General features: G+C 39.6%; 1 protein-coding gene across 1 annotated transcript in view; it reads left to right on the top strand.

Annotated features, from left to right (window-relative positions):
- Positions 1–302: 302 nt before the first annotated feature.
- Positions 303–22345, top strand: part of ANTXR2 (ANTXR cell adhesion molecule 2) — a 119023-nt gene continuing 96980 nt past the window's right edge. Inside the window, exons 1-6 of the mRNA XM_026848077.1 lie at positions 303–374; positions 3104–3175; positions 10107–10188; positions 11209–11316; positions 11413–11481; positions 12318–12398. Coding sequence (XP_026703878.1) covers positions 3111–3175; positions 10107–10188; positions 11209–11316; positions 11413–11481; positions 12318–12398 — 405 coding nt within the window. The 5' untranslated portion in view covers positions 303–374; positions 3104–3110. The remainder of the gene's footprint in view (positions 375–3103; positions 3176–10106; positions 10189–11208; positions 11317–11412; positions 11482–12317; positions 12399–22345) is intronic.

Genomic DNA, 22345 nt, shown 5'->3' with positions numbered 1-22345 from the left:
GGGGGAGCAAGGGCTTCGCTTGGGTAGAGCAACCGGTGCTGCTGGGCCTCACGGCGAGATTGTTTATGTATTTTTTCACTACGGGGTGCTGTTTAATCTATACATTTTGCCATGCTCTAGGTCGGCAAATTGTGACAAAAAAATCACATGCAAGTACCACCCTGAGCCGGGGTTGGTGGTAACTTGAAATAATTAGAAAAGCAAATGGTCTTGTATTGCCTAATATCTCACTGAAACTGTCACCTTTCCTTGTCTGGTTTCCTTAAATAAGGCCTACTAATGTGCTTTTGTTTTCTTTTCAGATCTGGGAGTGTAGCACAGAACTGGCATGAAATATTTGATTTTGTAAATCAACTGACGGAAAGATTTGTGAGGTGTGTTTTGCTCCTTCTGACATCTATAATACTGGGATATGTTGAAAAAAACCCCTATGCTTTTATAAGCTGGGTAGATACGTTTCACACACATGTTAAAACTTTGGCTTTCAGTGTCCACGTTGCTGGAAACTGTTGAAAACTGTAACTTCATTTTGTCATGTTTGGAGCGCCGTAAAAAGGTGGTAATATGCATCTTTAAATACTTAATCTCTAAAATTACTCTCAGATGTAGTTTGATGATTTTTTTAAACTTTTTTTTCCATAAGCCACATGCCTCATTTCTGATGGAGTACTTGTGTATTGCTTTTATAGATCTGTATGAAGAAGGCAATCTGATGCTTGTCTACATCCATGTAAATATATGGTGCAAGTCAGAAGGAAGGGAGTATCTTTCAAGCTCAAATGTACAGGATGTTTGTGACATGTTAACAGCGTATTTGTTGTCCGTGTATGTAATCAACTTTGTAACTGGCTAGTAGTATTGTCTGGCAAGTGTTGCTGCCACAGAAACGGCTGTTGTAAATACTGGCTAACCGTACTCTGTACAGACAGCTGAGAATTCTGTGATGCATCATTTTGCTTTAAAAAAGACCCAAACCAAAACCAGAATAAAACAAAGGAAACCCCACAAAGACACAGACATAGGTGTTATGGTAGTTTTTGCTAAAGAAGATGAAATGCAGTGGGCAGTTGTAATCTTGGCTTGCTAATAAAGTGATACAGTTAGGCTTGCATAATTAAATATTGCTTACATTGTTTTGTAAAAGCAAATCTTCTGTTAACCAAGTGGGTGACACAAGCTTTTGAAAGTTACTTTTTAAACTCTAGAATAATAAAAAGAGTCTGAGGATTCTGAAGCAGCACTTCTTTTCAGTGAGTGGTAAAAAAATACATTTGCCCCCACTGTAAGGGTGGTGCTCATTCAGTGTAAATCTTTCAGTTCTTTATCTTTTACAGCCAAATGACGCTCCCTTTTGCAGTAGTTGTTGTGTAGTGGTCTGGCTGCATTATCTGAAATAAAGCTATTGAGTTGGCAAGCTACTCTGCTGATCTTTCACACCCAAGGAGGATCAGTTATGGTGCAGAGCCAGACAGTCCAACCTATGAGCATCTCGCTCGGTGTCTGGGTGCTGATCACTCGGCCTTATGTGGCACGAACCCTTCATGGCGTGACGGTGGTTAGGCTCTTGTGGGAGCCTGGACAGTGCCTCTGCCCGCATGTTTCCCTGATGGGGCTGGAGTGCCTGCCTCTGAAGGATGATGAGGCTTTGTCTTGCCATTAGCCCTTAGTACACTTTCAGAAGAGGGCATGGGGCCATTCAACCTTTCCCTTTCCTAAACTGAAAAGAGTAGCTATGGGAAGAAGGCAAAACCCCAAGTAGTAGCTGTTTCCTTCAGTCCTCACCTGAAGAATTAGTTTGTGGTGGTGCATATGCTCTCCAGTTTGTGATGTGCATGTTTGCAGTAGTAGCACTGCATGCTGATTGTCTCAGTTCTGAAATGCCTGTGCCTGGCAGGGCTACCAGGTCTAATGGGTGTGCTCACTCCTCCATCGTCACACTGTCTGAGGGCTCAGAGAGTGGAACAGAAACAGGATGTCTTGTGAAGAGCACAGTTTTGTGGTTGTCCTACAGACAAGCCAGCTAAATCATAACTTTGAAGTTATGACACACAGAGAGTTGCATTTCAAATAGGGAAGCCTCACGTTACTTGGACTAGGCAGTGATATAATTACTAGAGATGGGGATTGCTACTGCTTGGTTTTTGTTTGGCAACTACTTGTGGCAACTAAGAAGATTTATAATACCGTGGTTTAGGTTATAATTTAGTATCATCTCAGATTTTTGTATTCAGAGCCTTAACAGATAGACTGCAAGACTGGATCTTAAATCAAAGATCCCTGCAGTTCTGTGAAAAGACTTGCCCAGTACTTGTATTTCCATGATGTCAATAATTTCAAGTTGCATCATTGACAGAAGTGAACTGAAAAGTTATGATCATTCATCTTTACAAGTGTTACATTTTTACTAACATGAACCTGATTAATTAAAGCTGATACACATATACAGTGAATTAATAAAATTACTGAATATATTGAAATTGTCATGAATAAAAATTAAAAGCAGGTAGGAGAGAAGTCATTACAACTTACCTTAGGAAAGTTACTGTCTTGGGCTTCCAGAGCATCAGTTCTTACGCATTTTCCACTGATAGCTGAATACCAGTTTGAACTTTATATTGTATCAGGATCAACCTTTAAAAAGGGGAAACTGACTTTTGAATGTATCCATGTTTAATACCCTGCAGCCAGAGTAGAGTGCACCCTGAGTCTATATCCCTGACACCAGGGATCATGAAAATATAAAAGGATGTGTTATCTTCTGTATGCTGGTAGGTCACAACCTATGAAGTTCACTTTCAGTTGGGTAGCAATGACATCTTCACTGTTAAGCTTAGCATTTCTAGATCTGAAGTCTAGTCAGTCAAAAACAATAATAATTCTGCTACTTCGATCTCAAAGCATCTGGGTAAAGAGTGGATGGGCAGAAATCCTTTCAATTCCTCTTTCATTCTGGGTTTGTAGTTCAAAAGTATGTTCTTTGGAAGTTGGAGGATAAAGATGATAACAATGAAGCACGAATAAGTGAATGAAATGCTGTACATCTGTACATTTCTCTTCATTTGTCTAAAATGTATTTTTTTTTCCTCTTTCCCTTTTTTAAAAGCCCGAAGATGAGATTATCGTTCATCGTGTTTTCCACCCAGGCACACATCATTATGCCATTAACTGGAGACAGGTTAGTGCACTGCCTTTTTAATTCTCCCTCTCCCTCCTCCCTGCCGAGGGCTCTTATTAAATCAGGGGAACAGTAACAGATACTGAACAATAACTGATACCTTTAAGTGGTGGCCAGTCATGAAGCCTCTGTGCAGAGCTGGATTTAATTTTGTGAACATATCAATGGATAGCCTAGTGAAAAAGGAAGAAGAATGGGAAATAAATTCTTGATGTGAGCTCTGCCACTGCTTTGCAGAATAACTACAAGTAATGTTTTCATTCTGCATGACTCTGCATCTTCCTTGGCACAGCAGGAGAAATTATTCTTTTACTTTTGTAAAGCAATGTCTGTAGATAAGTCTTCAGTATTTTTTTCTGTCTAGGTAAAGCATATAATAGTAAAATAATGTTTTCCATTATCTCATACAAGGTAGGTATTTAATTTTGTATTTTCAAGTCACGACTTCAAAATCGGTTTTAGACAGTGGAGTTAGTGCCACCTGAAAGGTGTGAGGTCTTTGTGGCTCTGTGATGATGTATGGATGTGCCTGAACTCTTCCTTTCAGTTGATGTTTTCAAAGGCAATGGAATTCAAAGCTACTCACTGATTTCTCAAGCAAAGAAGGATTAGCAGCTAGGACAAGGATAGGTGGGAGGAAACAGAAGGACAAAGCCAGGTAGAGAAAAGACTGTTGCAAAATAAACTACTGAAATCACAACAAAAGGAAAATGATATTGTGGAATCAGTGCTTTCAGCAGAGGACAGTTGCACTGTTGTCAGAGTCCCTCAGTATCCTTTCAGCCTTGTCAAAAACAACATGACCTCCCCTCTCTCTCTCACTTCCTTCTCTCCAGAAGCTAACCACAGTGCACAGCTTCTTGGATTTTGAACATGTGGAACTGTTTAGGAATCAGTTTAATGAACCATGGCAGTGTGGAAGTGAGGTAGTCCTTCCTTTCTGCTCCCTTTAGTAGAGTCAATACAAAATGTGGTCTGCCATAGTCAATTAGTTTACTGTGTGGGTTTTTGTTTTGTTTTGTTTTAAATAATACATAATAGCAAGTGCAAGATTTACTGAACAGACCTGTCATTGGCCACAGACAAATCAGGCTTCAGAAATGTCTGACATCCTAGAAACAGGGTGTCCAAAGACCCAGTTCTAAGCCCCTCCTGTTTTAGCATTTAAGAAAAGTGGTCTGACTTGAGAAGAGCCAAGTTTTCACTTCCCCCCACCCGCACTTGGATCTGCTCTCTGCGGGGTGAGACAAGGTTATAAGCCAAGGTTATAAGCCATTTTTCCAGATGGCTTGAGAGAGGTCAGGAGAGGACACTTAAGTTCTGAGGACTGCTGAAGTCAATGAGATCCTTTCTCTTGATTTCAATAGGCTCTTAATCCCTGTCAGTGGCCTATTCCTTATCAAGCACAGAGAGGCAGCACTGATAGCATACAGACCACTTGGAAGGCTTGGGCAGAACTCTGGAACCCCGCCACAGAAACACAAGTGCCTTTTTCATTGCTTGTGGGTGGCACTTTAAGCCATGGAAAGAACCCTGTTTTTCTCGGAATCGTCGTTTAAAGCTTGGGAAGAACCTTCTTGAGTTCTAGCGAGTTCCTTTGTGTGACTTTTCTTTAATGTAAGGTTTGCTGATGCTTTTGTGAATGTGGTAGGGGAAAGGAAATTGCTACCCTTATTGTTTTAGGAGGGATTACAGGGAGAATGAAGAAGCAGACATTAGTAACTGTGACCATATGTACATAGGTAAGAATGGGTAGATACAGTTGGAGCAGCTGTCTTTTTAAATATTAAAGAAGTCAACAGAGGAAAACAACATAGAATATCTTAAATCCCATCATTCCAAACAGAAGATGAGGATGCCAAGTACAGTGCAGTTTTGGGGATGTGTGTGTGATTATGGGATATTATGGCCTTGGGTTTTTTTTATGTGCATTTTGGACTTGCAGGGATGTTTTTCCCTTCACTTACTTGCTAATTTGCAAACATCAGGAAACCACAATTCATTCTCAGCCGTTAGTTCAAAGTAGGGAAGTCTTTTTTGTTTTGAAAGCCTTAGGCTTCTGATTGTTTGCATAAAGTTCTTACTGGTTTTTACTGCATAATAAAGCTGTGGATATAAAGAAACCCACACCATAGTGCCGAAGCCCTCAGATGATTAAATATTTTGTGACTATGAACACTGCTATGTGACTAAATCTGGAAACAGAAGTCACTGTTAACCACAGTACACACAATGCTATAGTAAATACATAGGATAAAAATAACACTCAGATGGAAAAGACTTCTCACAATAGTTATATCCCATTTTAGAGATACATGTTTTCCCTGTGTGATTTAGCTGGAAACTGTACGCTAGGTGGTAAACAAAGATCTGTTTATTCATGTTTGGGCCTCAGTTTTGCCTCTAGTTTTGAAATACAAGTAGTTTAGAAAAGTGGATACACTTATGAATATCATCCATATGGCACAGTGTCGCCTGTGTTTTCTTTTGGCCAAAGTTTGCTGACCAGCAGAGTTTCAGATTTCTGTAAACTGCTTCTGCAGGATTTGACCAATGTCTACGGCCAGGACTAGCTCTGCTGACTCTGGTTAGGTTAAACTCCTGTTGAAGCTAAAGGAAGACTATATTTATTAAAAATAGGACACTGAATTACCTGGGACATGTACCTTACTGTGCTTGTCCATAGTCTGGTGGAGCATTGACTATTCCTTTCTTGCACAGACATGTAATCTAGCAAGACATTTATGTGTTTTGAGCCTTGGTCACATGAGCTAACCCTAGTTTTGGTTCAAGAAGCGTGCCAAAATAGAGCCATCTGCAGAGAGCATGTTCTGCTGAGTGTATAAAGTACAGCAAAGTCAGCCACTTACATGTTTTCCATCTGGAGCCCATGCAGGAGGCCTAAAGTTTTAAGCAGAATAATTATTATAATTGTACCAAGCCTTCTGTAGTATTTGAGAGGTGTAGAAAGCAAAAATCTCCTCCAAGTGATGCATCTGTGGAGACTGATGTGCAGGATTTACTTTCACCAGTGTGACGCTGTTCGTCAGGGATGTAACCATCCCTGTTTTTGTTAAAGGACAGTTTTTTTCCCCTCCTTTGTTTCACTAACAAGTTTATGTGTTTTCCTCTTACTACCTTCTTAGCAGCAAAAACAAAGTACCCATTTTGTTTGCCTTTATTTGTTAGAGGTGAAGTATGTTGCTTCACAGGCACATAGCCTCATTCCTGACAACAAATACGTGCTCATTGGAAGTCACAGTTTCCCTATCAGCGCTCATACTCTCAACACACTGAAAAATGATTCAAGAGTCCAGCACTTCAGTAGGTAGAATGCAACATGGAAAAGGAATATAAGATACTGTCCCCCATCCAGAAGAACTAAGAACACCACTATTTGAAAGTGCATAGATATTAATGGTTCATACAAGACTAGTCCCTTGTCCAACTGAATCAGCACAGCCTGAAGCTTATGTGGCAATTGCAGCTGATTTTTAACTTCCACAGCACTAATGTACAAGCACAAAATTTTCTCCCTAAAGCAGGGATTTGAATAGTTTTCAAGATTCAGTCCTCAAGAATGCTTTGCTTTCTAGCAAGTGTAAGCCTTTCTTTGTACATGTTGAAGATATATCTGTTTCCTTTAAGGCAAATGATTGTCCCTTTCTGTTAAAGACAGTGTTGTGTCTGATAAACTAAGGTGGCTTGTAACTGGTCTGTAGCTTTACTGTTGGACCTCTCAAAGGCGGGGTGTGATCTACATCCTGCTGCAGTAGAAGGATTACCTGTCTTACACTGCCAGCAAGTGCTGGCTGTGGCCCTGTCTATGCAAGGAAACAAGGCATCTTAACATCAATATTCTTAACATCAATAGCCTGACCACTTGGCCACTGACAACACTGTTTTTAGCATTGTGTCAATTAGCTTACTTAAAACAAGAGATAATACTTAAACAGTGATGAAAACAGTATCTGTTGAGTTGCCTAAATAAAAGCTTGGTGCAACAGAGTTTATGCAGAGAAGCCTCTCCTGCAAACTGGTGATAGTTGCCTCAGCATAATTTGAACTAGGAAAGGCCAAGTTACCTTTAGACCTCTAAGTAAATCTGAATTGTGGAGCATGCTCAGGTAAGGAGAGGTTGCTACATTTTAATTTATGTTAAATTGATTTTTTTTTAGTAGTTTGCAAAGCTGGACTGCTTTGTAATACCTCTTTACTTAACGATCTCTCTTCAATTCTAGATTTAGTTTTGTAGCGCTCTGCTTTGGGGAGGCACTAAAAGTACAAGACAAGCTCGGTGTAGACTTTGGCCTGTGCAGGGAGCAGTACTTGTAGATGGGCCCGTATGCCTCACAGCAGAGTTGGCACAGCCTCCCTCAGAGCAAACAAGCCCTCTGCAGCTGAGGTGTCTAATGCTGGTGCAAGCTCCTCTCCTGACCTCAGCCGGGCTGGAATTACACCTGCAGCCCGTGTTCACAGACTAGCTAAGACGAACCCACAGAGCAAAATGATGGAGAGCTTGTAGCCATAGTTGTGTTTGTCTGGCTGCTGCTGGAAGAATTAATCTGAAGCAGTTATAAAGCTTAAAAGAGAGAACAGACAGGGTAGCTATTAAAAATTAGATGTGCCTTTTCTAAAAAAACAGAGATGTGATGCAGCACATATGCTGAATGGGGAAAAGATATTAAATTTGTACTCATTCAGCACAAACACAGACAGGCTGTAAGTTGCTGATTTTGTTTTGCTTTTTCCACCTTCCTTCCTTGTCTGCCTTAAACCATGAAGCCCATGGCCCTTCAGCCTTTATCACTGTTACTGAAATGTACGGCGGTAGTGTCCAGACACCCGGACTGAGGTTGTAGCTCTGTTAATTCAGTACTGATTAGTTTTAAAACCAGATCTTCTCTGTGAATTTTTGTGGCTATAAAAAACTGTTTGCAGAAACTAGAGATAGGAGAGTTCTGAGAGCACTGAAGAATGGGAATGAGGGCTTCAGAGTATAAGGGCTGGTTGACTGAAGAGTGTCCTATTGTCAGAATGATTCATGCAGACACAAGCTTCTGTGCCCACCCTCCAAATTGGTTGGGTGTGAGTTTTAGCATGATTGAACTTACCTCTCCTGTTACCTGATGGGGCTCGTTTACTGTGTCCCCAAGTCCTGCATGCACATTGGCTTTGTTACATCCAGACCAGGACTCGCTCATACCTGACCGAGTTGGAGCATGGGTGGAGCTTGTTCACATCTGACTGGGCCTGTCTAATACAGATGTGCCCCGAGGGAAAGAGATGGTGACTGATTAAATGCAGCTAAAAAAGCTCCTGCTGCCAAAGATCTTCCTGGAACCCCTTGTAATCAGGCCTGGAAACACCAGAGATTTCTTTGTGACCGGGTCACAAGACATTTTAGATAAATAAAACTGAACCGATTGTACAAAAGCTATTTTTGCAAAATGAAATCTGTTTCAGAAAACTGGGACTTCAGTTGCTGCTTGTTTCTTGGCAGCAGAACACTAACGCCTGTGATGTGCTGCCACTCATTTCTGGCAAGCAATAAGTATGTGGTTTATAATCTGCGTTCATACATAATCAGTTTCAAGTTGTTTCTATAGATGCTGAATGTAAAATATTTGGATCAAACAGATTGAATTATCTTACATAACTTGTTCTCTTCCATATATTCAATGCCACATTTCTCTCTCGCCCCCCCTCCCCCCGCCCCAATTGTATCAGTTGATCCTGTGATTGGGAGTTTATTACAGCTATGGATTGTACTTTGGAACAGAGCTTCTAAACATAGAGGAAGCCCATCAGTGGAACAAATGACTAGTGGGTGGCATTCAGGCAGAGCGGCATATGCATTCTTTCTCATTTTGTTTGCCCTAAGGAAAGCTTTTGCGCATCCTGCAATGTATTTTCCTTCCATCTCCTCACCCCTGCTGGTTTCCTCTTTTGTCACCTATGTTTGTTGTAGTGTTCTATATATTGTGGCCCAAATTTTGTCCCTACTTAGTTTTCACTTGTCCTTTCCTAGCACAACTTTCTGTGGCCTTCACTGGAACTTTGCTTGCACAGGAATTAAAAATTTCCGGATTTGATTCTTTCAGTAAAGTCTCTATGCCTTTTTTTCCCCACTCATACTGATTTAACTGGAAATAATTTCTTTTGTGCTACCTACCAGCTTCTCCAGTCTTATCATCATAGTTTAGTGAGCATCTCACAGTCAAAGATGGATGTATTTAAAGGCCCATGAGAAATCACAGCTCAACCTTATCCTCCTGTTAAATATAAGTAAACTGTGTAAGTGTGAGGACTTGTCAGAGGTCACACAGAAAGGTAGTGACAGCTGAAAATTTAAAAATCTATCCTTAATACTAGTCCCTTTCCTTGGATGCAAGAGGTGTCTTGCAAATGCTGTTTGCGCATCGATACTTATTTTTTAGGGGAGAAGATTTTAATGATTGTAATTGTGTCCTACCCCATTAAATACTTGCATATTGACCTGGAAAATTTCTCTAGAGATAGAACTGCTGTTTTAGAGAATTTCTTTCTAAATTGCAGTGGTGTTGGAAGTGAAGTTATTTTAATTGACTAAAGTAGACTTAATGTAACAGAATTTCAGCTGGGCTGTTTAATGCTGAGGCTTTGCCACTTCTTTGCAATATCTGCTCTGTCTGAAACATTTCACTTGATTCTAGCTCTTGTGACACACTGAGGCATACTGTGATATTTAGGTCTAAAATATCTGTTACCACAATGCTGCTTCCGTTGTGAATACAAAATCTGCCTCCACATGGTACCTCAGCTAAAAGTTATATTTTACAGATTTTAATTTCAGATCTCCTTTATGACAAATACTAATTTTTCCATCAATAAACTAACCCTTTTCCCCACTTCAAATCATGCTAACAGTCTTTTACCGTTTTCTTTTCAGAGAGAAAATCAAGAAAGGTCTTAAAGATTTGGAGGAGGTAAAACCAGCAGGTGACACATACATACATGAAGGATTAAAACAGGTAGGTTTTAGTCATCTTCTTGCAATCAAAATATTCTCCATACTCACCCTCTGGATAACAGCAGCAACAACCTGTAACGTAAATGGTTTGGTTGTATGCCTCAGTCTGTTGCACTTGAATCTTTCTGGTTTCCTAAGTGGTCCCAAGATTGTCCAGATACTATGCAAATCCCATGCAGAAGATTAGCCATCACAGAAAATTGCCATATGGAATTTCTTTGACTTGATCCTTCACAGTAGAGAGTGGTTCTTTGTCGTGAATTTAACAGCTAACACAGCATACCAATTACATGGTAAATAGTCACACACAGCTTTGTAGGACTGTGAGTCTTAACAGTGCCTTCTAGAGCACGTGCTTATGGAGAGTTTACAGCAGAGATCAGTATTTTCATGGTCTTAATTTTGTACTGTCTTAATTATGGTGTTCCCAACTGGTTATGTTTTTTGAGACATAGTTAAAGCATACTTTGCAATTTTGTTGAAAGACTCAGGCCCTGAAGGTGAGGGTCTTGCTATTGCTGTTATGGATAGAAACTCAGTTTCTTCCTTTATGCCTATGGAACCAAGTTTGTAATTGTGATCTGTGAGCTGAAAAGCTGGATAAGCAGAGGGTTTTTGCCGTTTAAATGAAGAATTTAGTTTTAAGCCATTCTTTTTTTATCTTGGGACCTACTGACTGGCATTTGAAATCTTGTGGGGTAGCAAAGGAAACCTTATGATAGATCTAAAGAGAAGTGAACTTCACAATGCAGAGTATCTGTCCTGAAAAAAATCAAGTGTTTCCAAGGGTTGATCAGTTAGTAACCCCAGCACTTTGGAAATGGGCTCACTGGTGACTGGAAAATACTGATGAATAATTTCCTTGTTAGTAGTGAGTTAAAGGGAGGCAAAGGGTTGTCATGAGAGATGGGTTTGAAGATGAGGCTGCGCATTGTGTCAGATGCTATCTTATCTTAGAAGATGCATCTTTGTTGAAAGTTCAAGTGTAATTTTAAGCTAGATAAATATTTTTTGTTTTCAGGCCAACGTGCAAATTGCAGAGCAAAGAGCCTCAAGGTTTTCTAGTATCATCATTGCATTGACAGATGGCAAGCTTGATGGTCAGATTCCCTTGTATGCAGAGAAGGAGGTGAGCACTAGGTGAAAATGCATGTTATATTCTGAAGAGTTTGGGTGCTGCATGTTGAATAAAAAAATGCTTATTCATCTGTTCTATTCTGGGCAGGCAAAGAAATCCAGAGAGCTGGGAGCTAGAGTTTACTGTGTTGGCGTACTTGATTTTGTACAAGAACAGGTAAAGATGTTACTATTTTAGATTACTAGGCAGTGCCTTGTCATGGGGTTTTATACAGTTAATGTTAAGTAATATAGAAATGAATTTGACTTACATGAAGCAGTATAATAATGTCTTCTCTGGTTCAGGAAGCAGATACCCAGATGTGTACACAGACATAAATAGAATGTGTGGGCATGACTTTCATTGCTGAGAAGACCTGTCGGAAATACCCTTGCTAACTGGTAGCTGCCAGCAAGAAAGGATGCAGGCAAAACCACTTTCATTAAGATGGCCACCAGATTAGGCTACAGGTCATATGAACAGGGTAGCTATAGACAATCTTCAAACAATGTATATAACAGCCTTGGGATGAGAAAAAGAAAGAAGGATCCATGTCCTTCATTAACTGAAAGCTCTTCTGGAGTTTCTATGCCCTAATGAATGTCGTAGCTACTCTTGAACGTGACTGTAGTGGAGAAGTATACAAAAGACACTTTACTATAGAAGGTGCATAGAAAGGTGTTTTAATAGAAGGCAGAGCAAACAGAGAAGGTAATTCTGGAAAGAGTTACAAAACCGCTGCCAAGATACAGGCCCTAAAAGGCTTCTTTAGTGTGGTGGTTTGATGTGATGGCTAGCCATTATACTATTTTGTTAGCTGAAGTGGGTTGTAATAAGTCCTCCCATTTAGAAAAGTCATAGTTAGCTGTGAGGAAACTCAAAATTTTCCTTCTCTTTGCAGAGTTGATGGGAATAGTTTTTAGACATCCATTTACATTTTAAGGGTGAAAAGCAGTGTGATGAATTTAGTTTGCCAAATGATTGATGTGTTTGCATGCATTTTCTCTCCAAAGCTTGAAAAAATTGCTGACACAAAAGAGCAAGTCTTCCCTGTCACTGGAGGATTCCAAGCACTTAAGGGGATAATCAATTCTGTGAGTATCAGGCAATAATCTTAACATTTCCTCAAAATTACAGCATACTCTCCAGTCCCACTTACTTTTCTAGGCAGAATTGGTTCCTAAACCAGTAGTTGCAATATATTAAGTTTTCTCTGCCTTATCTTAGAGATGCAGTTCTGTAAATTAACACTGCCTGCCACTCCTGCAATTATTCATGCTCAGACTTCGTACGGAGTTTGAGGGCTGCATACAAGTGTGAGGGGGATGTATCGAGGAATGGCTGCTATAGGTTTAGTCTGAAAAAAAATGAGACTGTTACTCCAGGAGAGTTGAAAACAACTGGTTAAAATCATTAGGAATTAGTGCAATTTAGGAATTGCCCAAATCTTCTCATACAGAGAAGCATTCTAAATACATACTCTAGCCTTGATTTAATCACTTGTTTTCCTGCTAAGTGATAAGACTTTCAGTTCCTTGAGAAACTCCCATCAGTGAGATGAGGCCATTCAACTGATGACTCTGATTTGCAAGAAGGAATCAAAACAAGAGGAATATTTTGGTTGTGATCAGTGGCTTGACAGTATTTCAACTGTGTGTCAAGAAGACACCTTTGGTTGTGGGGACCCAATTTATTAGCCTCATCTTAAACTGAAGGCTGTGTGTTTTACGCAAGGTTAACAGTGCTGCTGCTGCATGTAGGCAGCACAATGGAAAAAAGCTTACAGTCAAAAGTCAAGTCAAATCCAATAATTAAATCCTTTTTCTGAGAGAAATCCCACTATAATTCATTTTCCTTTCCTTTGTTTTTTTTAGTAAAGATGATACTACTCACACACAGGATATTATGCCGTCATGAATTTATCACTTCCCTTGAATAGTGTGTTTTTTGTGGAAGTTAATGTCATAATGAAACAAGTTATTTTCCTTCCTGTTGCTTAAATAAATGTAATTTCAGAATCTTCCTTGCACATTCTAAAGAGATATAATCAACCTTTTCATGCAGTGACATTTATTTTTCTGAAAAGACAGTATACCCCGTGTGGTACTTCTTTTTAAAAATCTCATTCTATGCCATTTTAAAGACTTTCAAGAATCAGTTAATCTGCTAGTGTGAAGTGATGTGACATTGAAGCCACTAGTGATAGACTTATTTGTAAGAGCTGAATGTTTAACCCCAGTTGATTATGTTAAGTTTCCAAGGATACTGCATTTCAAAATGTGTATGTCAAGACAGAACTAGATAAAGGACTAAAGACATTTGTGTTTGGAGTTCCCCCTCCAACAGGGGTCACTGACCTGCATGTTGGACCCTTCCAAGGAGTCAAGTTTCTCTGCTCTTCTTGATCTTTGAGGAAACAGCAGTAGTATGATCACTTGAGATTCTTGAAGAGCTGAGCTTGAGGAGTATGTAATTCAAACAGACGGAAGATTGGCATAACCTGTAGGTTGTCTCATTATCCCCCGTTCCCAGCCAAGGTATTTTTGGGAAGTCTCTGGCTGTTAGCAGTGCCAGTCTGCCTGTTTTATACCTCTCAGAAGATTTCAACCATCTTCATTTCTTTGTGGACAGAGTGAGGGAGGCTTTCTGATAAGATCCAGCTTCTTCTGGCACAGGTGAAAAATCTGAGTGTGAAAATCCCATATTTGTGCATATCACAGCTGTAGAGCAAGAAGAGACACACGTAATGGAAGCACCTTGCTTTAGTATAATAGCATGGACAGGGACGGTACAGAAAAAGCAAACTTCAAGTACACTGTTCTGCAGCTTATATGTGTTGTCTGCTCCTTTAAACTGACTGAACTCCTGAATTGTTCAGGGTTTTATTTAACAGACTGCAGCTGGAATAGACATTTCAAAACTTGGCTTACTGCATATTTCTGTCCATAAAGAGTCTTATAACGTGGCTGTCGGGGTGGTGGAAAATGTTTTTGTTGACAAATAAAGGGGCATGAGAAGGCCTTTCTGGTAGGAAACGTATCAGCTGACTTCAGCCTTACTTGTGTCAGTCTCATTTGTTGGGATGAAGGGTCAAACAAAAACAGTGCTAGTGATTTGATAGCTCCTGATAGCTTTTAGAGTATTGTTTACAGCTTTCTGAAAAGCATTGAATCTAACTAGTTTCATTTAGCTGTCAAAGCACGTGACAGTCTCCTTTTCTCTAGTAAGGACATTAAATGTATTTGTTGGAAGCAGTGGGAGAATGATACCATGCCAGTGTCCCTGTTTTACCACAGCACATGGATGGAAGTAGATAGCATTTTTGGGTTTTTTGGGTTTTTTTTGGGGTGTATGTTTTTAAATGCATGTGTGGTAGCTGTATTATGATTTTTTTGGTGTGCTGCAGTTATAACTCAGTTTTCTTTCTTTGAAGGGCTTTTGACTTAATTGGGACCATTCTCATTCTGTTATAAAATTGATAAGATCTAATTGAATATCAAATAGTCACAGTTTTCCTTTTTATGCACAATTACACACCCATTTCAGTTTGCAAGTTAGCTAGAGAATGCAGGCTCAAAGAGACACTCACACAAAAGGGAAAGCTAATTTCAAAACAGACAAAAATTAAATAGCCACATCACAAACATGCAGAAGTATTGCTCAAAGTGTGATGTTGAAGGTGCAGTTGTGCACAGTGAACATTGTTGAACACTTCTTGTTTAGAAAAAATACACTTTTTGCAGAAACAGCAGTGACCCAGCAATTAAAACCCTCAAGCAAAAACTACAACACAAAACTGTTTAGTAGTATTGATCAGCGGAGCTGTTTAAAGCGTCTACTACTTTTGTCTCTATGGAACTCAGCTGTGAAATTTTTTGGCTGCAACGTTGTTATACTTGTAGCAAATTCCAGGAGAGCTGAACAGTTAATTTGTTGATGGAAAAAAAGTTTTATCATAGACTATCAGTTAGTACCTGCTCTGAAGCTGTTTGAAGTCTGAGTTATTCTAATTTATTTTCTTTGGACAAATCAACAAAATACATGTAATCATGGCCAGAGATTAACATTCAAGATAGTTGAGAATAGCATTTAGAGAAAACCTAGGTCAGATGTTGGAAAGTTTGCATTGCCTTTTGATCGTCTTCTTAGTTCAGATAAAATGCCAGTGAAGTGAGTAAGGATTTAAGCACCACCATGCTGTGTTGTGTTTCTGTTGACTAATATCAACTGATTCAAAACTGTGCAGACTGAAGCGGTGACTCTTTCGTGAAGTTTCCAGCTCTTCTGGCATTGCCAATATCTAACTTTACAAAGTAATAACTAAAGAGCATTGTCAGGGTCAATAAATGTAAGCAAAAGTCTAGAGATTAAAAGAAAAATGCTGAAGGCAAGTTATTATGCTATCAGGAACAGTTTACTGATGTAGTTTGACTGATAATTACATGGAGCGTGGCCTCATGAGCAAGCCATAGCATTGTGAAGTGTAAGGGTTTGAGAGTGCACAGTTTATATCACCATGTGACAGTTCAGTGCTATGTAAGAAAATGAAACCTATTCTTCTTTCCCTTCCTTACGGATATATGATTTATGTTTCCTTTTTTTAAACCCATTTGATAAAGAACCATTTGGGAATTTATAATTTACATTGTTAGATCTGAGTCCATCTGTCATAACATCTTCCTACCTGGCTTTGGGGGAGTGTTGATGAGAGCACATGTCTTGATACAAGGGTGCTGAGCTGTAAGCAAGCAGTCTGTAAGCAAGCTAACTCAAGTGTGCCTCACTTGCATCTAACCAGATGTGGGCCTGAGCCAGCACTTTCATCAGGAGAAACTGTGGAGACTTTGTGCTTATTAAATAGCTCAGTCAGACTCAATCTCCCTAAGGGACCAGTTTCTGCAAGGTGACTATAGACTGTGGGGTTGATAGCCTTGAGAGAGTTTTGATAATATCTCAGACATCAGGTAAACTCTTCTCCATAATGCAAAAACAAGTATTGGACTCCCTGACTAGGAGGGGAGAAGATGATGTTTGTATTCATAGAAGCAGGAAATGTTGCCATTCTGAACACTGCTCATATTAACTGTTTGATCACTTATGAGACGATGAATGGAGGAATAATGAGAAGAAGCAATTAAGTTAAAGAGCTGGCAGCCAAGCTGCTGCTACCACTTAAATCAAACATGTAGTGTCTTTAGACAAAACAATATCTTTCATAAGGCTGAATTTTCTGTAATGTTGCCATAACACTCTACTGTAAATCGTTATGATGTTTTATTTCCAATTTTTTGTGCAATTTTTTGATGTTTTGCCCACTTCTGTAGCACATTTCTGTGCATGTGGTTTGCACAGCTCAGCAAATCTGAATCGCTTTTATGTGCCATGTTCTGAAGAACAAAACCAGTGGAAGATCCCTTCATCCCCTTTCGCTTAAGCAAACACAAGTCCTACTGATTTGTGAGTGAAAGTTGTCTGGTTGTCTCTGCAGGCAGAATTAAAGGCTTGTGCCTTTAAAAGTTACATTAATAGAGCTCACTTTAGTAACATTATTAGAGTGTATGACAGTTCTAAGTAGGATTAACACATTTTTATACTAAAATGAGTTGGCAGTACTGAATACAGGAAGTTAAAATGTATTTTGTACTTAAGAAACCCCACAGAAACTTATCAGATAAGACTACAGGAACTGATAGATGCAAAAGTTAAGAGGAAGTAGTCAGTTTAAAAGAAGTTCAGTCCAGAATTGTTTTAAGTGTTACACAATTTCTTAAGAATTCTACCTGAAAAGGATTAGAAAAATAGAATTGTTAAGCTCTCATTTTGCTTGTTCATTTGGAAGGTGCTTAGTTTTGAATGGTTCATTTTATATGAGAAAACCACCCTTAAACATACTGCACGAAAAAAATTGATCAAGACACACAAGCTGAGCAGTTGCATCACATAGAACATTTTAAATTCTAGCTAAATTGTCTTCAAGATGGCTGAACCCATCAGGAAAAAACCCTAACTCTTAGCATAAAGTTGTAAGTTTGTCCAAGAAAAGTTGCAAATTCATAGATACTATTTTAATAATGTAAGAGACTTCGCTAAGTCTTGAACATCAGTACAGGTATGGAGAGACAGGACACAGTAGAGCAAACTGCTAATCGCCTGTGGACAGCCCCCACGGCTCTACCTGGACTACTCCACAGTTCAGCTCTACAGATCTCATGGCACAAATTTATTAACAAAAACTGGGAGAAGGTTAGCTAACAGTGTAACTGCGAGGGGAAAGGGACAGTACAACAGAAAGAAGTGATTCTTGGAAGAATAGAATAATACATACATCGGTAGTTCTTTTTCTGAGAAAATGCCTGCACTGAAAGTAGCACTGCTTGCTGTGTGGTACCTTACCCTACATGATGAGGTTTCTCAGTAGCTACTCAAGTAATCCACCTCTTGGTGAAAGGGTAACCTGGGGAGAGGAGACCTCACTGTTTGTAGGATGTAAACTCCAAGGCTGGAGTTACTTAGAATCAGCAAAATGAATGTACCTAGGAACAGTAAAATTGAATAAAGTATTAAATGCATCCAGGGTTTTTAAAAGAAATATATTCATAATGTACCCAGTGGCAGACTCCTGCTAAAGCGGTAGACTCTTGCTAAAGCAGAATAAGCAGATAGTGCTATAAAAATCTTACTCCCTAATGGTAAAAATTCTTTCCAGTAAAACTCTTGTTGATAATAGAGGGAAGTCTGCTCTGGTTGTAAAGAACAGTCAGCAAAATCCCTCTAGCATTCAGATTCATTTGTGCAACAGTGAAGGATATCTATTGAACATCCAGGGGATTTCCATTTCCGTTAGATAGTTGGTGTATCAAAAACTGTGCATGGAAGTGCATTCCTACATTTAAGTTACATGGATTGGCAACGGCCAGATCAGTGGGGCCCAATGGGAATCACTGCATAAAGTGTACGTGGCAGTGGCACACTCAATAGCTCTCAATACCTGACTAGTTACTTCTCATCTTGAATGTGGTGACAGTCATTGTAACTACACTTGTACCCCACTGTCTCAGGAGAGAGAGGGGTCACATAGGCTGTTGACAAGACTCAGTGAAAAGCAGACCTGTACCTGTATGCTTTCCAGTCTAACAAAAAAGTCAGCAGGGCTGAGGTAAATGCAGCAGCGCAGCGGTAAGTGACCCATGTTGGACAGTGAGTTGGTGTCAGAAGTGGGAAAAGAACAAAGTCCATCAAGTGGCAGTGTTGAGGTGGGCAAGAGCTATTTTATGTGAAGAACAGTTTTAGCCCTTAGGTTTGTCAAACTGATTGAAGTGACTTCAGAAAAATGTGCTCCAGCCTCTCTCTGTAAATCTGACAGCTGCACTAGGTATGCTATCAGCAGCACTTCCTTGGTCTGACCTGGCTTTTGCAGCGAAATGGTAATGAGTTATTAAACTCATACGAGTCAGTCAACACCCCCCACTGTTACCTGCTGTAAGGCAACAAGACAGGTCTGCAGAGTTTCTATTAATGGAGAGCAGGAAACTTAACTGCAACAGTTAGTGCTCCAAGGTTAGACATTCTGGTAAATGCACAATATCTCTAATGTGAATGTTTACTGAGCCTACTCTGTCTAAGCTGCTTCTGTCTCAGTGGCCGAGTCGCAAGCAACTTGGTTATTGAGTAATAATCAGGAACTACATTATTTTGAAGTAGTTGATACTTCTGCCCTGAGCCAGCTCAGTTCACTAGAGCTGAAATTCCTCCCTAGTTTCTCTTACTTTGAGGACGCTTAGTCTGCTCCCTCCTTTCTCCTTAAATGATGTCCCTCAGCTGCAGATGAGGGGAGGAGGGTCAGCCAACTGACTGCATGCTGTTAAGATTTTCCAAGAGCAAAATCAGCTTAAACAGTTCATTATCAATTATACATCAACTTAATTGGATCATTTCCTGTAGGAAGAAAATATGCTCAGTTTATGCACTGGGAATCCAGGAAACGAACTATTAAATATTTAAGGAGGTGGGGGGAGAAGAAATGCAACAAGTTATCATTAAAAGAATTATTCCGATTAAATCAGCCCTCCTCTTCAATCCCCTTGGATGGTCTAATATTCAAGCTGCACAAGGTGCAAGGTTTAGAACTAACGTTGTGCTGTGTTTTCCATGTGATTGAGACTGAGTAGATAGTTTTGGGAATTACTGCATGTAGTTGTTAAAAGGAATCAATGGCCTGGAATAGAATCCTTTCTGCTCTACCCTTCACTGCTGTGCAGCCCTTAATTTGACATTCTCTGACATATTACAAAGTATATAATGTTCTCCTGGAGAACAGAGAGCTTGATAAGCCAGCAGTGTAACTGACATGGTTCCAGTTTGTGTGAGCATGGATGTGCCTTGTGATTTGGATTTGACTTGTCAGCTATCCCTGCATGACTATCAGTTCTGTTACATAAGAGATGCTGTAAAACTTGCTTAAAAATTAAGCACTAACAAGTCCAAATGAAATCTAGTGTTTCCTTTGTGATAAGTTTTTGAGCCACGTTTTCCTTACTAATTAAAAAAAAAATAGCCAAAACAACTTTTTTTCCTGTTACAGAAAGTAACAGTTTGTCTTGATTCTTATCTACACTACTTGATAAGTAATGGGTTTAGGGTTGTTTTTAGTAATTTGGGAGTAAAGGTTCTGATGCTGTTAAAAATACGCATCTCTTATAACCCACAGTTTTGTTGTCTACATTTGGTTTACTCAATGACTGCAAATGAGGGACTGCTTAGACATTACGTAATTAGAATATTCTCACTAACGTGACACTGCACCAGGCTTCTCTCTGGTGGTTATTTTATGCAAGACCATATGTCTCAGGGATTTTTTTCATTTAGTTGGGGGACAGGATGGCAACCTTTCTTGCACCCCCTTTACCCTTGCTCTTTGTGTAAGGCACTGCTGAGCAGCGTCAGGAAGTAGGCTGAAATTGGCAGCTGAGTTGTAGTTAAGAACACAGATGTTTGGCAGCAGACAGAGGTAGATCCCATTAGGTGTTAAGTGCTGTAGTTCCTTTGCTGTGACTTCATTGGAGAAAAGCTCAAAATGGTGTTTCTTATGAAAGCATGTGTTTCATTCCAAGTTATTTTGAATTGATTGTCTTCTATTTAGTGTAAGGTCATCCTTTTGTCTCATTGCTTTCCATACAGATTATCACCAGGAAAAAAATGGGAAATTATAGGGCTTGCTTTAACACAGCCGAGACACATGATGTGGGACTGCCCCATTGGTACAGTATGGAGTTTCATTTTGCAAATGGATCCCATGTTTTGGGGTTGGTTTTTTTTTTTTAAATACTATTTTTTTTTTCATTAAACTCAGATTATTAACAACACTGACCTTGTGGCACTCTCTGAAAGAATGAAAGATTTCACTTTGGAGACAAGCAATTAACTTCAGGGAGTTTAAACATTAGTTGCTGTATGAAGAAGCTGGCCTGTCTAGAGCCTAAGGTGTGCTGCAAAGGTAACTTAAATATCCTGAGTATAATTAAAGTTACTGAGGTGTAATCACAGAAACCAAGGGCTCTACTGACATTCATTTTCTATTGTAACCTACTCCAGGTCTTTATCTTTAAGACTTAACTCTACCACAGTGTAAGGGGGCACAGCTCCTATTCAGGTAAAAAAACCCAAAAACTTGTGAATGAGAGAAACCTGTAATGATACCAGCATAAGTACAGACCAAGTTTTTCACCACTCTGATTTCACACGTTCACTTTTACATGCTGTAAGGTTCAATGAATTCAGTATGAAAAATACTGATCTATGGACAGGCGGCATTTTGTTCTCCAGGGCAAAACCCAAAAATAGCAAATGAGTCCATTATACCAATTAAACACCTCCTGCTTTACTTTCATTTCTTTTTTACTGCCTCAGCAAGAGTGCAAAAAAAAAAGTTACAGAAAAAAAACCAAAATCAGGAATAAAGCTGACAGTAGTACTTCTAAATGACTCATAGAAAAAATAAAAATACATGGAAACGTGGGTTAAGCCCACTCCTAATTCAGCCAATCAGCACAAATGAATCACAGTAACTTTAGGAACTAAACTAATCACTTGTATGAACTCAGTTTTGATAGGTTCTGCTTGACTCACTCCAGCCAGACAGGCTGCTAAGCCCAACCTAGCTCGAAATTACTAAACCAAACAATAGTACCACACTGTTTTTGTTACACACTTTTCTGAAGAGTTTTACAGCTTCAAGCTGGGATGAAGCGTAAGAAGGTATTAACTTACCAGAGAAGGGACTAACTCAAGAACTTTATTCCACAGGCTCAGACAGCTTCTGCAGCTCCAACCCACAGTTTCTAAACCTCACCTGCACATGCAAGTACATCTGTTCCTGCCCACCACTTAACTAGCTGCTCCCCAAGCCCCAGTTGTAGAGCTCTGTGGCATTCCCTGAACAACACTTAGTGGGATCCAAAAGGTGTAGGCAATCCCTACTCAGGAAACAGCTGACCAAACTTGAGTATTACAGCTGACCATCAAAAGAGGCTTTACCTGTGTGCACAGATCCAACTGAGACTAGTAACACTAAACGTAGTTTTAAATGCTCTTCTGTTATCAGGGCCCTCTCAGACGGTTTTGTGAGTTAGTGGTAGTGTGCGCCATCTTCCCTTCCTGACCCCCTTCTTTCAGTACATTTTATTGAATTAAGCATCTGTGTTTTGCAGTAACAATTACAAGGTTGTAGGTGGGTAATATAAGCATGCTTACCACTATATCTTGATTGAGGGTGGAACTAGAGGAGATGCAGCTCTTCACGGTGAAGGTTTCATGGTGAACTGAGAAAGGCGCTTGGCACAGTATGTGAGGAAAAGCACATCCTCTTTGCGTGTCACACTATGAACATAGCTTCTTCAGTTTTAAATTATGTTTGTTGTTTACCATAGTTCCTAGATCTGCTTTCATGGTTGGTTATATTTTGCTCACTAGGTGTTGTGTTTATAGCATCACTAGAGAAAATGATGAACCCTGCATTTGGGAGGGAAAGAGGAAAGAAAAGGGG

The sequence above is a fragment of the Athene cunicularia genome (assembly GCF_003259725.1).
Source record: "Athene cunicularia isolate RWA chromosome 4 unlocalized genomic scaffold, athCun1 chr4_part2, whole genome shotgun sequence".
NCBI classification, from domain to species: domain Eukaryota; kingdom Metazoa; phylum Chordata; class Aves; order Strigiformes; family Strigidae; genus Athene; species Athene cunicularia.
The sequence above is the reverse complement of the archived record's forward strand: the minus strand, read 5'-3'. Positions and strand labels throughout refer to the sequence as shown.